The sequence below is a fragment of the Rhipicephalus sanguineus genome, chromosome 9 (assembly GCF_013339695.2).
Source record: "Rhipicephalus sanguineus isolate Rsan-2018 chromosome 9, BIME_Rsan_1.4, whole genome shotgun sequence".
Classification (NCBI taxonomy): domain Eukaryota; kingdom Metazoa; phylum Arthropoda; class Arachnida; order Ixodida; family Ixodidae; genus Rhipicephalus; species Rhipicephalus sanguineus.
This window is the reverse complement of record NC_051184.2, coordinates 18,905,169-18,918,079: the sequence shown is the minus strand read 5'-3', so window position 1 is coordinate 18,918,079 and position 12,911 is coordinate 18,905,169. Positions and strand designations below refer to the sequence as shown.

The 12,911-nt window shown below is 49.6% G+C and overlaps 1 protein-coding gene across 5 annotated transcripts in view; it reads left to right on the top strand.

The window, feature by feature from the left end:
* Nucleotides 1–12,911, top strand: part of LOC119404686 (cAMP-dependent protein kinase catalytic subunit 1) — a 319,288-nt gene that overhangs the window by 242,816 nt on the left and 63,561 nt on the right. The window contains exon 1 of one of the 5 annotated variants that reach the window (XM_037671306.2): nt 2,138–2,665. The exons of 3 other annotated variants lie outside the window; for them this stretch is intronic. In XM_037671306.2, coding sequence (XP_037527234.1) covers nt 2,620–2,665 — 46 coding nt within the window. In that variant the 5' untranslated portion in view covers nt 2,138–2,619. Of the gene's footprint in view, nt 1–2,137; nt 2,666–12,911 lie in introns of those variants that run through there. One more of the 5 variants, XM_037671307.2, reaches the window with a different exon arrangement.

Here is a 12,911-nt window from a genome sequence, read left to right as displayed (position 1 = left end):
ATATATATATATATATATATATATATATATATATATATATATATATATATATATATATATATATTCTAACATAATCTGCAAGGTTCCCAGACATAAGGGCGCGGCTTGTGCAAGGCAGCGGCTACGCGTGCAACGGACTATATATACTTCCATAAAAACAACAAAACAAGCGCGCGTGGCATTATATAAAGTATGTATGGTAAGCTGCTGTAACGAACGTTAGTTTTGGATTGTTGTTAATTCCGAAAAACAAAAATAATGGAAAAAATAATAAATGCATAGATAGGTAATTAATGATAAGGGTTCCATAAGCATCTGACAGCCTCGTTTATCATCGCCATCTTTTGTTATCGATCGCCTGTATACATAGCTTACCACTAAAACATTGTTCTTTCATTGTTCGCAGATTGATTGGCAAGAAGCATGTGCACCGAGCATTGTTAAAACCCACCTGCACTGTTATCGCCGCGGTAAATAACTTGTGGTGTTCTGTGACGCGCCCGCACATTGCTATGACGTTTCCAGTGTGTCAGCTGCGATTCTCCCGCGCTTAGCCGAACAATTACGTCAACGGTAGCGCACAGGTACATGCATGCATAGACTTAAAATGTAAAGGATTCCACAGGTATTGGTCTGGTTGGTGAATTATTTGAGCGATAAGCTAGGTTCTTCAATAACCAAAATATTAAACGTTTGGTCAAGGCTATTCAGATAAGCTCGTATAAGTGCAGAGAAACTTTCCCGTGACGAGGCAAGGAGAACCGCCACTTCAATTAAATCGCACTTTCATTGCAACCTTCTAATGACAATCATCTCAGTTGGGCTAGCTTGGCGGACCCGATAATTTATGCAAGATGATGCAGCTCTACTAAAACGGACGCGGAAAAATGCAAACGTGTAATGCAGGACTGTGATAATAATATTGTTATTACTAAAGAACGAATTATGTTACAGCGCTGCATCAATAATTTTGAATTCCGAGTATAATGCATTATTCTATTTAAGCCTTTCTGTGACTATATAGTGTACGGAATTCACAGCATGCGCTTTCGCTTTATCTCAGCGGCACTCGCGCGTTACCATTTGGTCAGGTTTCCCGTCGAATGATATGGTTCCATCTAAGTTATTCAACTGCTCTTCCACTTTTTCTCGGCGTCAGTTTAAGAGAAACAAGGGGAAAGAAAAATGAACTCTATGAATAGAGGCCAAGCACTTGTATGACCTATATATAGGCAGATGCTCGCGTAGTGTGTTTTGTTGTTCATTGTTTTATTTTGCTTTTGAGCCCCGAGCGCGCCGTTTGTTTAGTGGCGCCACCTGTTGCGGATGCGAGATTCCAAACGAGCTATGCGTGATGGGAAAAGGAAGGGAAGGGCCGAAGGGCCGCTTCCTTGCTGTTAATTGAACGTTTCATCGCCTGGGCAGGGGCCACCGGCGTACCGGCGCCTGGCTCACGGTGTAGTTCGTGCGTGCGGCATGGACCGAGCACGGTCAGGCCTGCTGCATTCCCTCGCGAGATAATACATGGAGGCCTTCAGGGGAAGCGCAACTTAAGGCTCAACAGCTCAGCGCAATTTTTTTTTTTTTTCCACAGTTAAAACTGCGGTGGTGAAGTCACGTGCGCAGTGTCGACTGCGGAGAGAGAATTGACTCGCTTTACGCAACAGCTAAACGCCTCCAATCGGCACTTCTTTTACGGCGAGGGCACACCTGTGCTTCTCTGTCAGAACAATCCGCCGCTTCGCGCGCACAGTTCGCGGACAGCGTCGCCCGGCCCTTTTCGCGAGCGAGAATCGGATATTTTCTTTCCTTCCCGTTGGATTCTCCCCTCTCGGCGCTTTCGTTTACTCTTTTTTTTTTTTCTTTCCTCTCGCGCGCGGCTCACCCCTTCACTCGGTCTCCGCGAGCGAGTTGGGCCGAGGCTGCCGCGCCGCCATGTTGATTTCGCCTGCGCACCGCCCACATTTTGGCGGCGCGCGCTCACAAAGAGTGCGACAGCTCGGCGTCACTCGACTCGGAGCTCACGCGCGGAGAAAAGAAGCGGAGCCGAGAAACGTGCTTTTCCAGCTGCTTTGTGGTGTGCAGTCGCGCAGGCAGCGGCACCGGAAGCGATTACAAAATCTGCCGCAGCGCCGGCGACGTCTGCTCGGCGGCTGCCCCGCCGCGGTGCCTCGCGGAAGAACACGGCGCGGCGGCGACCCGTCGTCTTGTGCGAGGCTTCATCGATGGCGGCTCGGTTTGTTGACTGTTTGACGTGAGATTAAATGTGTTTTGCGGGGAGCGGCCTGCCCAAGACGGATACCGTAGGGTCCAGAGATTGTCCGTGCGAGGACCGCGACGTCGAAAGCGGCAACTAGGGCCGTCTGCCAGCCGTGTGCCGTGCTTGTGCGTTAGCGGCGGTGTTGATACTGAAGCCGCTGTCGGCAGCTTCACCCGAGCCCGTTTCGTTAGTGGCCGTTCCTTTCCGGCGCCGTTCTTGTTTCGTTTTCTTTTTCCGCGAGTCTCACCGCTCTCTCGACGGTGTGGGACCGCTGCGACGACGTTTGGCACCGAGCGCCGTGCGCACGAACGGGCCGGAGTGATCGCCGCGCACTCGAGCGAGTTGGTCGAAAGTGAACCATGGGAAATGCTGCCACCACGAAGAAAGGGGACCCCGCCGAGAACGGTAAGCGCTGCAGCTACTTCCCCGCTACAGTGTGTGTGCGTGTGCGCGCGAGAGAGATATCTGGCTAGCCTGATTACTTTCACCCGTGTGGGGTATCCACTGGCTGCAAGCGAGTCTGCCGCGGCGGCCACGCGAGGCGTACGAAACCGCCGCTGCACCCCTCCCTCCCGCCACTCCGTTCGGCTTCGGGGTGGGAACGCCACAGCAGCGGAACGACGGGCTTCCATCTCGCGCCCATACCACACACACATCGCGGTGAACTAGAGAGTAAGCCTACGTAACCCCCCCCCCCTCCCCCAGAGGTGGGCAGAACCGTCGATATGCTATGCGGCCGACTTTCGCGAATGCCGGCGCAGCGGCTAGCCAGCGCGGCCGTGCAAGTTTCGCTTTTGAACGCGTATCGAGACGCTGCGCGGCGCCGTTCTGTGTGTTTTCGTTTTCTTTTCGGGTGCTGCCGTGGAGGTCGCATTTCCGCAGTCTTGGCGAGTGACCTTCGCCTGCGTCGTACGCATCGTTTTGTACTCAGCGGAACTCTCGCTAGGAGCGGGAGAGAGCGAGTTGCTTTCGCGAGGACTCCCTCCTTGATGGTTGCTGGCAGCTAGCCTTATTACCGGCACACGCGCACACCCACCAGAGGTGGGAAGTCGCCAGGGGTCCCTGCGCAAAATGAAATAGCTGGTAGGAAAACAATGGGCCGGCTTTTCGTCAGCGCCGATGCAGTAGCGCAGCTCTCTTCTCAGATGAGAAGTGAGATTGCTGCTCCGGCGTCGATAAGACGACTGCGCCAGTGCTCGACGGCTGTGAAGGCTTCGTTCTTACACGTGCTTTTCTTTGTTGCTCCGTTGCCTTCTCGTGCTTTGCTAACGTGTCCGCTTGCCGTTTTACAACCCTTGGGTGATGCTTCCTGCGATCAAACCTTGTCGTGTCTGATCAAGTGATCCCTCGTTTCACCATCGACCCGCACGTATATATACCGCGGGCAGTCGCGTGTGCCGCCTCGGCGAACCTAGCCAAGGAAGTCGTTGCTATTGATCGCAGAAACCTCGACTCCCTCCTCTCGCCTAATCAGTAGTTTTTTATTTATTTCTTTCTGCGTCAACTGCTCCTAATAGGTTCTTCGAGGGTTCCCCGCTTAGCTCCGGCGATTCCGAAACGTGCAGCAAGGAGACGTTCCTCTCCCCAACTTTGGCAATCGATAGGACCTTCTGAACGTTGTCGCCCATCACTGCAACACAGCTCCACTTGTATGGACGCCGTACATAATTAGGGCTTTTATTTGCTTGCCTAGGCGAAAACACGACGACATAAACCGAATGAAACTAAGGAGAAGGGGTATATGATCTGTGGTACCCCTTGCAAACGCCGCAGGCAAGCGCGAACCAGCCTACTCGTGTTTAACGACATTTTCCTTTGCATATGAAAGCGTAACAGCAGTGTGGTGTCAAGGAAACCGCTGCGTTTTATTTGCCTTGATCAGCTGATCCTTTGTTTTATCGAAACAATGGTTGCTTTGACGTAGAGACAGGCGTGCGCACGGGGGCCGCCGCCCCCCTAGTCACCTAAGAGGGGGGGGGGGGGGCGCTGCGATGAACCTTCGCCCGCCTTCGCCCCCCCCCCCCCCTCCCTTGAAGGGGAACCCTGCACACGCCTATGCGTAGAGATAAGTCCACAGAGAAGTGCCGTCTGATCAAAATATTCGTGCGCACCAAACCTGTATACATAATTTCAGAATATGTAAGAACGGGCTTGTTGGTGGTGATACATATCAAAACTTTGCTCACTAAGAAGGACACGTACGGAGAAAGTGAAGACGGTACGATGCGCTTACCTCATACGGTCGGTCAGCCCTACATATTTGCTGTAGGGGTAAAATACATGATCAGTAGCTCACTGTGGCACTGGTATTGTGTTCTCGAAATACTGTGTCAGATGAGTGGTCTGAATGGCAATCAATCAATCAATCAATCAATCAATCAATCAATCAGTCAAACAATCAATCAGTCAACTTTACTTGACATCAACACTAGTTACAGGCACCCACGGTACAGGCTGAAAGCTCGAGTACTTGGTGCGACCTGCATACTGAACGCATATGCCAGTACGATTGATATGCTGGTGCTGTAGTCGGGAAAAATAAGTAATTGAATGCAACGTATAACACGTCCATGTATAAAAATACGCGTGCTAGAAAGTATCGGCAATCAGCCTTCAAGTCGATAGCAAACATCGCCGCTTTAGAGATAAACTTCGGCATTGTAAGTTTTGGGCTCTTTATGATGAACACGCGCGAGCACCGGCGACTTAATGAAAACACTGGGGACAAAGCGAAGACATGTCAGTGCCGGTAATTAACATGGTGAGAAATTATCTTTGCAGAAAATTCTTAACCTCAGTGGAGGCGGCGTCTGAGTAGTCCACCTATAGGACACTGGCGATGTTTTCCAATGCTTTTTATTGCATAGAGATGGAAGGGGGAGGGGGGTTGATCTCCTAAACCACTGCCCCGTCTACGCCATTGTTACGTTCATACAAATAGTCCTTGCGGGTTGAGGAGGCCCCCTTGAACAATGTGATTGTCCCTGGCTGTGCGGGAATCACTGTTGGCACCGCTTGTGGTAGGGCCACTACGCAGGTGGTTGCGGCTGACCACGAACCGTTATGACAAACTTCCAGAACTATTCATTCAGCTCTTGAGTAACCTATGAGAGAGGTCCAAGTTCATTGTAGAACTACTCGTTTTCGGGATGCATTCCATTACAAGAGGTGCTCCCCAAACAGTAATTCAATTAGACCTGGCGTGAGATCATAACACTGAAGCTAAGGGTATTTTAGCATAGCCAAACCACCCACCACGGTGGTCTAGTGGTTACGGTGCTCGACAGCTGACCCGAAGGTCGCGGGATCGAATCCAAGCCGCTCCGGTCGCATTTCCGTGGAGGCGACGTGCTAGAGGCCCGTGTACTTAGGTTTAGGTGCACGTTAAAGAACACCAGAAGGTCAAAATTTCCCGTTAAAGAACACCAGAAGGTCAAAATTTCCGGAGCCCTCCACTACGGCGTCCCTCATGATCATATCGTGGTTTTGGGGCGTAAAACCCCAGCAATTATAGCCAAGCCGTTGCCTTGATTGCAGAAAGCAACCTTCTCACTACAAAAAACACAATTTGACAGCCACGAGAATGTCAATGCGATACTAAGACCGTCGCCGTTATAAATAGTAACCTATTAAAAGCGATGAGACTGAACACAGACAGACGTGCAAGAAAGGCAGATACTTTACGGATGTTGTCACACATAGCAGGTAGCCTCGTAGCAGGGGGTAAACACTCGCAGCGCAAACTTTGACGTCTAACATTATTGTGCATTCTGTGAATAGGAAACAGATTTTATTTGTTCATTTATTTATTTTTTATTTTGACAGCTTGAGTTATTGAGTCGATTTCAGTCGCGACCTTGGTTCGTCGCAGCAAGCACCTACGCCGTTCGAGGTATTCGTGGAAGTTATCGACGTCTGCATCAGCTTTAATTCAATCTGTCCAAAGAAATATATAAATTTCACCTGCTTTGGTAGCCAGTTTCAGGCTCATTGATCTGTCCTTATTTCGGGTATCATCGATAACGTTTTGCTGGCAGATGTGTCAACGGTAAGTTCGAAAGGCCGTAACAATTTGTGCCGTGCGCCTGTACCTCCAAGTCGTGCTCCCAGTGTAGACGGGCAGAGCTTTCGCCTGGCGTTCTTTACTATAGCAGGAATGGAAGATATAGGGTCTGTTGAACCGAATTTAACTCCAAGGGTAAAAATATACCCAATTTTAAGTTCCTGCCAAGTAAAAAGCTAGGTCTAAGCTGTTTCGGTGTCTGCCAGCTCCTAGGGTCTGCCTGAGGTTAACCCTGCTTTTGCATCGCAGCTGTGTCTCGAAAGAAAAATTCAGCGTGTCAATACGTGACTTGCGTGCTAATTACGTCGTTTAGTCTGGTTACACACTGCGGATTTTTAGATTGCTTGTCTAATTGCATGGATGTCTTGCCATATACAGGAAACGCGGACAGCCACTGTTAGCAAAAATAAGCCGAGATGGGAGTAAATGGCTTGTCCTCTGGCACACGCCCTGATGGGGGTTTTAAAAACACCGTCCGGACGGAGTAAAAAATTTACTCCCCAACAGGACGAGGTTTTTGGATGGACAGAGGGGAGTTTTTGTTTATATCCATAGGGGAGCCTTTCCAGGTAAATATGGGAGTAAATTTTTATAACCATCAAAAAGAAAAAAATGCTTTTCGCTTTTTAATTAAATTAGCATCGAAACACGCAAACTGGATCACACGTACACAAACATGCACACAACGTTCGCAAAGTAATACAACACTCACACTGACAACAACTCACCACCAGCGCTTCACAACCATACTTTGGTCACCGAGTATATATATGCACCACATCTTGACCTCCAATGTGGCTCAGATGGGACACTTCTTTTCCCCGAAATTAAGCAACAAACATTCATGGCGTACGTGTAAATTTGTGATGAGCTTATAAATACCACTGAGGCACACCTATCTTTTACTATAAACCCACCTAACATTCAACGCCTTCTTAATTAGCGAATTTTGATTATCAGCTGGCACTCTGTCGCATGGGATGTATCCGCCTTAGCAGTACTGTGCGTGAGTCTGTAAAATGCACATAATCGTGCACGAACCACGAGCGGCCGTGCACGAACGCTTCAGCGGCACACATTCACGAGCAACACCGGCGAAGAAATGCGTCGCCCCGCCGGTATACCGCGTTGTGGCCGACGGCGTCGCTAGGCCTCTCCCAGGAGTACGGCACGGCTATACGATGAACGACAGCTCGCGATCACAAAATACTTGCTGCTGTACAGTTTTCGTCGCCATTTTTTTTTTTTACACACACACTGCCGCTATCCGAGTCCGCTGTCCGCGTTAAGCTACGGAGCGATGCACTTACAACGAACGAGACGGCTCGTAGTCGCGGTTCCTGTTGCTCGCAGTACATCGGCGGTCGCACGTTGGTTCAATCTGTCTCGTATCGGCGCTCGCCTTCTCGCTAGACGTTTGACAGCGGTGGTTGCATGGCGCAAAAGAGACAATTTAAGCTTATTCATTCCAGCAGCTTTTATTTTCTCTGAAACATATTCTTTGCTTCACCGGTGGCCGGTGCGAACTCGTAGAACTCACCACGGCTACCGGTGTGGCGGTGCGAGCTCGCTATATATACGTCGCCGGCTTGGTACCGACGACGTAGCGAAGCCTTCTTACCGCTTAGAAGTTGCAGCCGGTGAAACATCGTTTCGGTGACACTCCGAGAAGCAAGCGTTGCCGGTGGTCGGAGCGAGCGCGTCGCCGGCGCAGCTCTCACACCGGCCGCCGGCCGGCTTGATGCCGACGACGTAGCGAAGCCTACTTCTTACTGCTTCGAAGTTTTAGCCGGTGAAACTCCAGAAACAACCCGCTGACGATCGCAACAGCTTACTTTTGTTACCGATGAAATTATTCTTCGCACTTCTTCGTAACTCGGCACGTTGAAGCGAGGTATCCGTGGCGTGTCGGAGGCTTGCACTCGTGTGCATGGGCATTGCCGCTTGACGGGAGAATAAACACGGGACAGCCAGCTCGATGTGTTCGCGGTCGGACGCTGGCGCGAGTTGACCTTGTCTCTGACCAGAACGGTTCAGTGGAGAAAATAGTCGTACACGTCTACACAAACCAACCGGCCGTTGCAAATCCTCGCTGCACTGATAACTTCGTTGTCTGTCGACAAATGCTCACACGGCGACCCACACAAGGCACTGGAGCTTCACACCGGCGTGCTACACGCACATTCACACACGCACGCACGTCACGACCAAAAATGGTTTTTAAAACTTCCATAGGGAGTTTTTAACCACGGCACGCACGTCACGACCAAAAATACTTTTTAAACCTCCCATAGGGAGTTTATAACCACGTGACCTAAAACTCCGTGGGGAGTTTAACAAGGTCATGTCGTTCATAAACTCCCTCATTAAGCAAGGGGCGTTTTTTGACGACATGTGCCGACTTCACTCCGCTACCACGGAGTAAATGATTGGGGCATGGGGGTTTTGGGGGCTCATGTGCTGGAAAAGCTCCCATCTCGGCTAATTTTTGTTTACAGTTTGATGAAACAAGTTGATGATACATTCAATCACTGTCAGAATAGGAATGTTCTGAAATTTACTAAGGCAGCATTTTCGAGGGTGGAACTTTCTTCGTCACAACGAGATCATAGATTGCAGCAGGTTATATAAAGTGTATGGCTCAAGCTCGAGTGGCTATTCGCGGCTTTCTATATCGAAAATTCGTGCTTTGCTTTCTCTTTTATTAGTTTACCCTGTCGAACTGTATGTTGTAGTTAAAAGTAGCAGCGACACACGGGAATGGAACGCGACTTCCTAGGGAGATATTTCATGGCAAAGGACGTTGGACGAGTGACGTTTCGACATTGCGCGCGCGCGCGCGCGTGTGTGTGTGTGTGTGTGTGTGTGTGTGTGTGTGTGTGTGTGTGTGTGTGTGTGTGTGTGTGTGTGTGTGTGTGTGTGTGTGATACTAACAATAATTGTTGCTTTTTTACGTCCCAAAACCACGATATGATTATCGGGGACGCCCCTGTGGAGGGCTCCGGAAATTTTTGCCATCTGGTGTTCTTTAAACTGCACTCGAAACTAAGTACACGGACCTCTAGCACTTCACCTTCATCGAAATGCGGCCGCCGCGGCCGGGATTCGATACCGCGACCTTTGGGTCAGCAGTCGAGCACTATAACCATGTGTTTGGCCTTATTATTCAGATACCGTCGATCTAATCGCGCTTGCGTCGTTTAAGGAAAAAAAAAAGTTGTGACAGTCGGAGCTCTTACAGCAATATCAGAAAACAGATGTCATTGCACGCACAAACGCAGCTGCATCTGCCCGCAGGCGGCTGTTTTGAGAGCCGCTGTTTTTTGAGAAGGGAGGAATCGGAGCAGCTTGGCTCGCATATTCGAGCCAGTGAATAATTGTGACGGCACGGGTGGTTCTCGTCTTGTTTTCAGGGGGTATCGACACTGCTCTGTTTAGCTTCACCTTGGTAAGAGATGGAGAATCGACTGAATGACACGAGCGTTGCCTTGGCTTGTCATATAGAGGCAATAAACGGAGACCTGTGGCGGTGTTGTACTATAAGCGCATTCCGGCTACTTTGTTCTTCATACACACCAGTTCCGCAGCACAGCTAGGCTAGGCTACCTTGGGGGATCATGCTCGGCATCCCCATTGAAACGCTTGGCAGAGACTGCACGTAGCCAACTAGATTGTTTCTTTTTTTGTCTTGTTTTTAATTTGATAGTGAGGAGTTATTAAAGCTATTTCACTCAACATGCTCTATTCTTTGACCATATTTCGGCGCCCCTTGTTGAGGCACTGTGGAAACCGGCATTTCTTGCCGGGTGTCACGGACTGATCGCTGTATGGGGCGCGACGGAGGGACCTCCTAATTTAGGCGGCCTGTTTATATTGTCGGATTTCTGACGCTCGCGGAGTACGTGTGAGAAGTCCTGCAACCTTTGAGATCGGAAAGCCGCTGGCCTAGCTGCTGGGGGAGAGAGGACGCAGCATCAGCCGTGATCGGCCGCAGCTGCTGTTTTGCGCTCCTTCGCCGCTTGCGCGGCGCTACGACGGAGCGCGCGAGTATTTTACGACGCTGTCGTGTACTTCCACGACGACAGGCCGCGTCCCAGCCTTGCCCTGACAAAGAGGATCATCCCCGGGCGGACGCTGTTCGAAACGTTAAAGAGGAGCGCTTTGATTGGTTATGGAAGACGAGATATTTGTTCATTCAAAGGAATGCGCTTTACTGTTTGAGGCGACGCTGGTCGCTTTTAAACGTTGCAAATTAACGTACAGTAAAGAAGATAACGCCTGTACTTGCTGTGGAAAAGCTAGGCAAGCGACAGAACGTGGATGGGGAGATCTAACCCGAGTGCCTGCCTCCATGAAGCCCTGGGTTTGAGGGACAGCACTGGAAAGATGACCATGTCCGCGATAGAGATAAGTAAGGCTCTGTTAAATGATTGGTGGTGAAAAGTAGGGGGAAAAATAAAGAGGGTGTAGCATGAAAAGCAAATTTACTCTATCGTAATGCGCAGAAAGTTAAGCTATGACTTTATAGTGTATCTTTTTAAAAGATTGAATTTAGATTGGCAATGCATTAGTCCGAAATAGAAATTGAGCTTGGTGGCTCACAGGCCACTATCCCGACTCTTGAATTCTTCCGTTAAAAATATGGTGGGAAACACGAATCCACCTACCTAGCCTACCGCAATATTCCTGGGATGAACCAAAGATAGCTTCGAATTAAGACTCACACCTGCCATGTTCTGTCGCCTGAAAGCTGCCGCCAAGTAGCCGCAGTGTTGGTTCTGCTTTGTCGTTCTCACCCTGGCGCAAGAACTGCCTGTTTGCAAACATTTCGCTCACCTGTCTGAGCTGATATAAGCACAGCCTTCTTATCCGCAAGCGCCCACGTATCACCGTAAACATTGCGGCACGCGAATGCCAGTGGCTGACCGTCGCGCTCACGTAGTGTCAGTTCTGGCCGGCCGCCAGGGTTTGCTTGTTGTAAACCTACTGGGGTGCCATTTTCGTCTTTATATATGTGTTTGATCTTTCCGAGGAGGATGTCGTCGCACGATTTCTCAGTAGTTATCTTGGTTTCGGAACGTTCTTTTTTTTTTTTTTCCTTGCGTAGCTTTTTGGCGTCTCCAGCCTCTCCTCTGCCGGACCAGCGCCTCTCGCGACCATACCAAGGTTGGGGCACTGTTATTACGCGTCTAAATAAGCGTGCTTTCTTATCCTCAAACCGCCGCTGTCTATAACCAGCTCGCCCAACAGCAATAGAGATGAAAACCAGCAAAATTGACGCATGTGGAAAGAAGTCTAAGAGCGTTGGAAGAAATGCGCAGGACGATGCCGCAGTGTCAGTTATTTACAGGGACTCGCACGTTTCTCATTAAGCGCCATCGCAAGGCGACAGTGTACAAGGACAACGTTTACTCATGTAATTGGCACGTGCTCTTACACTCAAATTTCCATGCACGTGTGAACACCGTTTTCAATAAGGGCGAGCGACGGTACTCTAATACAGTGGCGGCGGTAAACCTATAGGAATGCGGTAGCATCTGTCAATGACATACTAAGTAAAAAATATTGTGGCTGTACGGTGTCGCCTTTCGCTGGCGCGTGTTTCCATACCGTAAGCGAAACTTCCCCTTGCCTTCGCGTGCCGGGGAGTCACGTCACTTGTAACAGAAACGTCCCGTATGACGTCATAGCACCGCCGTAAAATTTGGATGAAAGGGAAAGGTTCTGCCTGGCGTTGCATAAGCATCGCTGTTTTGCCAGTGTGAGTGGTTGGGCCGAGCCACTAGGGAGCCAGTAACCCACGCCGCTCCGCTTCGCGATTCTCGTTGTTTTGCCAGCATCACTTGCTGCTATACCAGTGACGTAATACATGACGTTCTTGCTCAGTAACGTGACTCTCCCGCATGTGGCGGTGCCCGGAAGTTGTCTGTTGCGTTCTTTAGGATATGCAAACACGCTGCGCTGGCGCCTGGTATAAGAGCCTCGCAATTCTCTGTAAATAGTAAGGTCAGTCCGGCGTCGGCCTGTGCACTTTTTGTATATTTATTTACAAACTTCCTGCAATGCCGTAGTGTCGTTACTGCAGCAGGGGGTGCGCATGCAAGATCAACATAGTGTAATGACATTTGTGTGATAGAACACGGAAACAGAATGCAGAATACAACAATAACAACCTACATCAATAACAGCGTACCTCCCAACTTTTAGTACAAATATGCAAATAGCAGACAGATATAAAAGGTTGAAGTTGAGGGTATGACGGAAACCCGTCTGGCCGGGATGAAACATACTAGGTGAAGGCTGATGAAGTTTAATGTTTGACGGAAGCCCGTCTGGTCGGGATGATCCATGGTGAAGGTAAAAAACCCGAGGCACTGCGCCGACCAAAGTGAAAATTAAAACACACAGAAAAAGACGTTTCGGCTCCCACACGGGAGCCTTGCCCACAAGTGAAATGTGTTCACAAGTGAATTGTTCACAAGTGAAACGTCTTTTTCTGTGTGTTTTAATTTTCACTTTGGTCGGCGCAGTGCCTCGGGTTTTTTACCTTCACCACTAGTTGAGGGGATCCGGACACCGACCAAATGA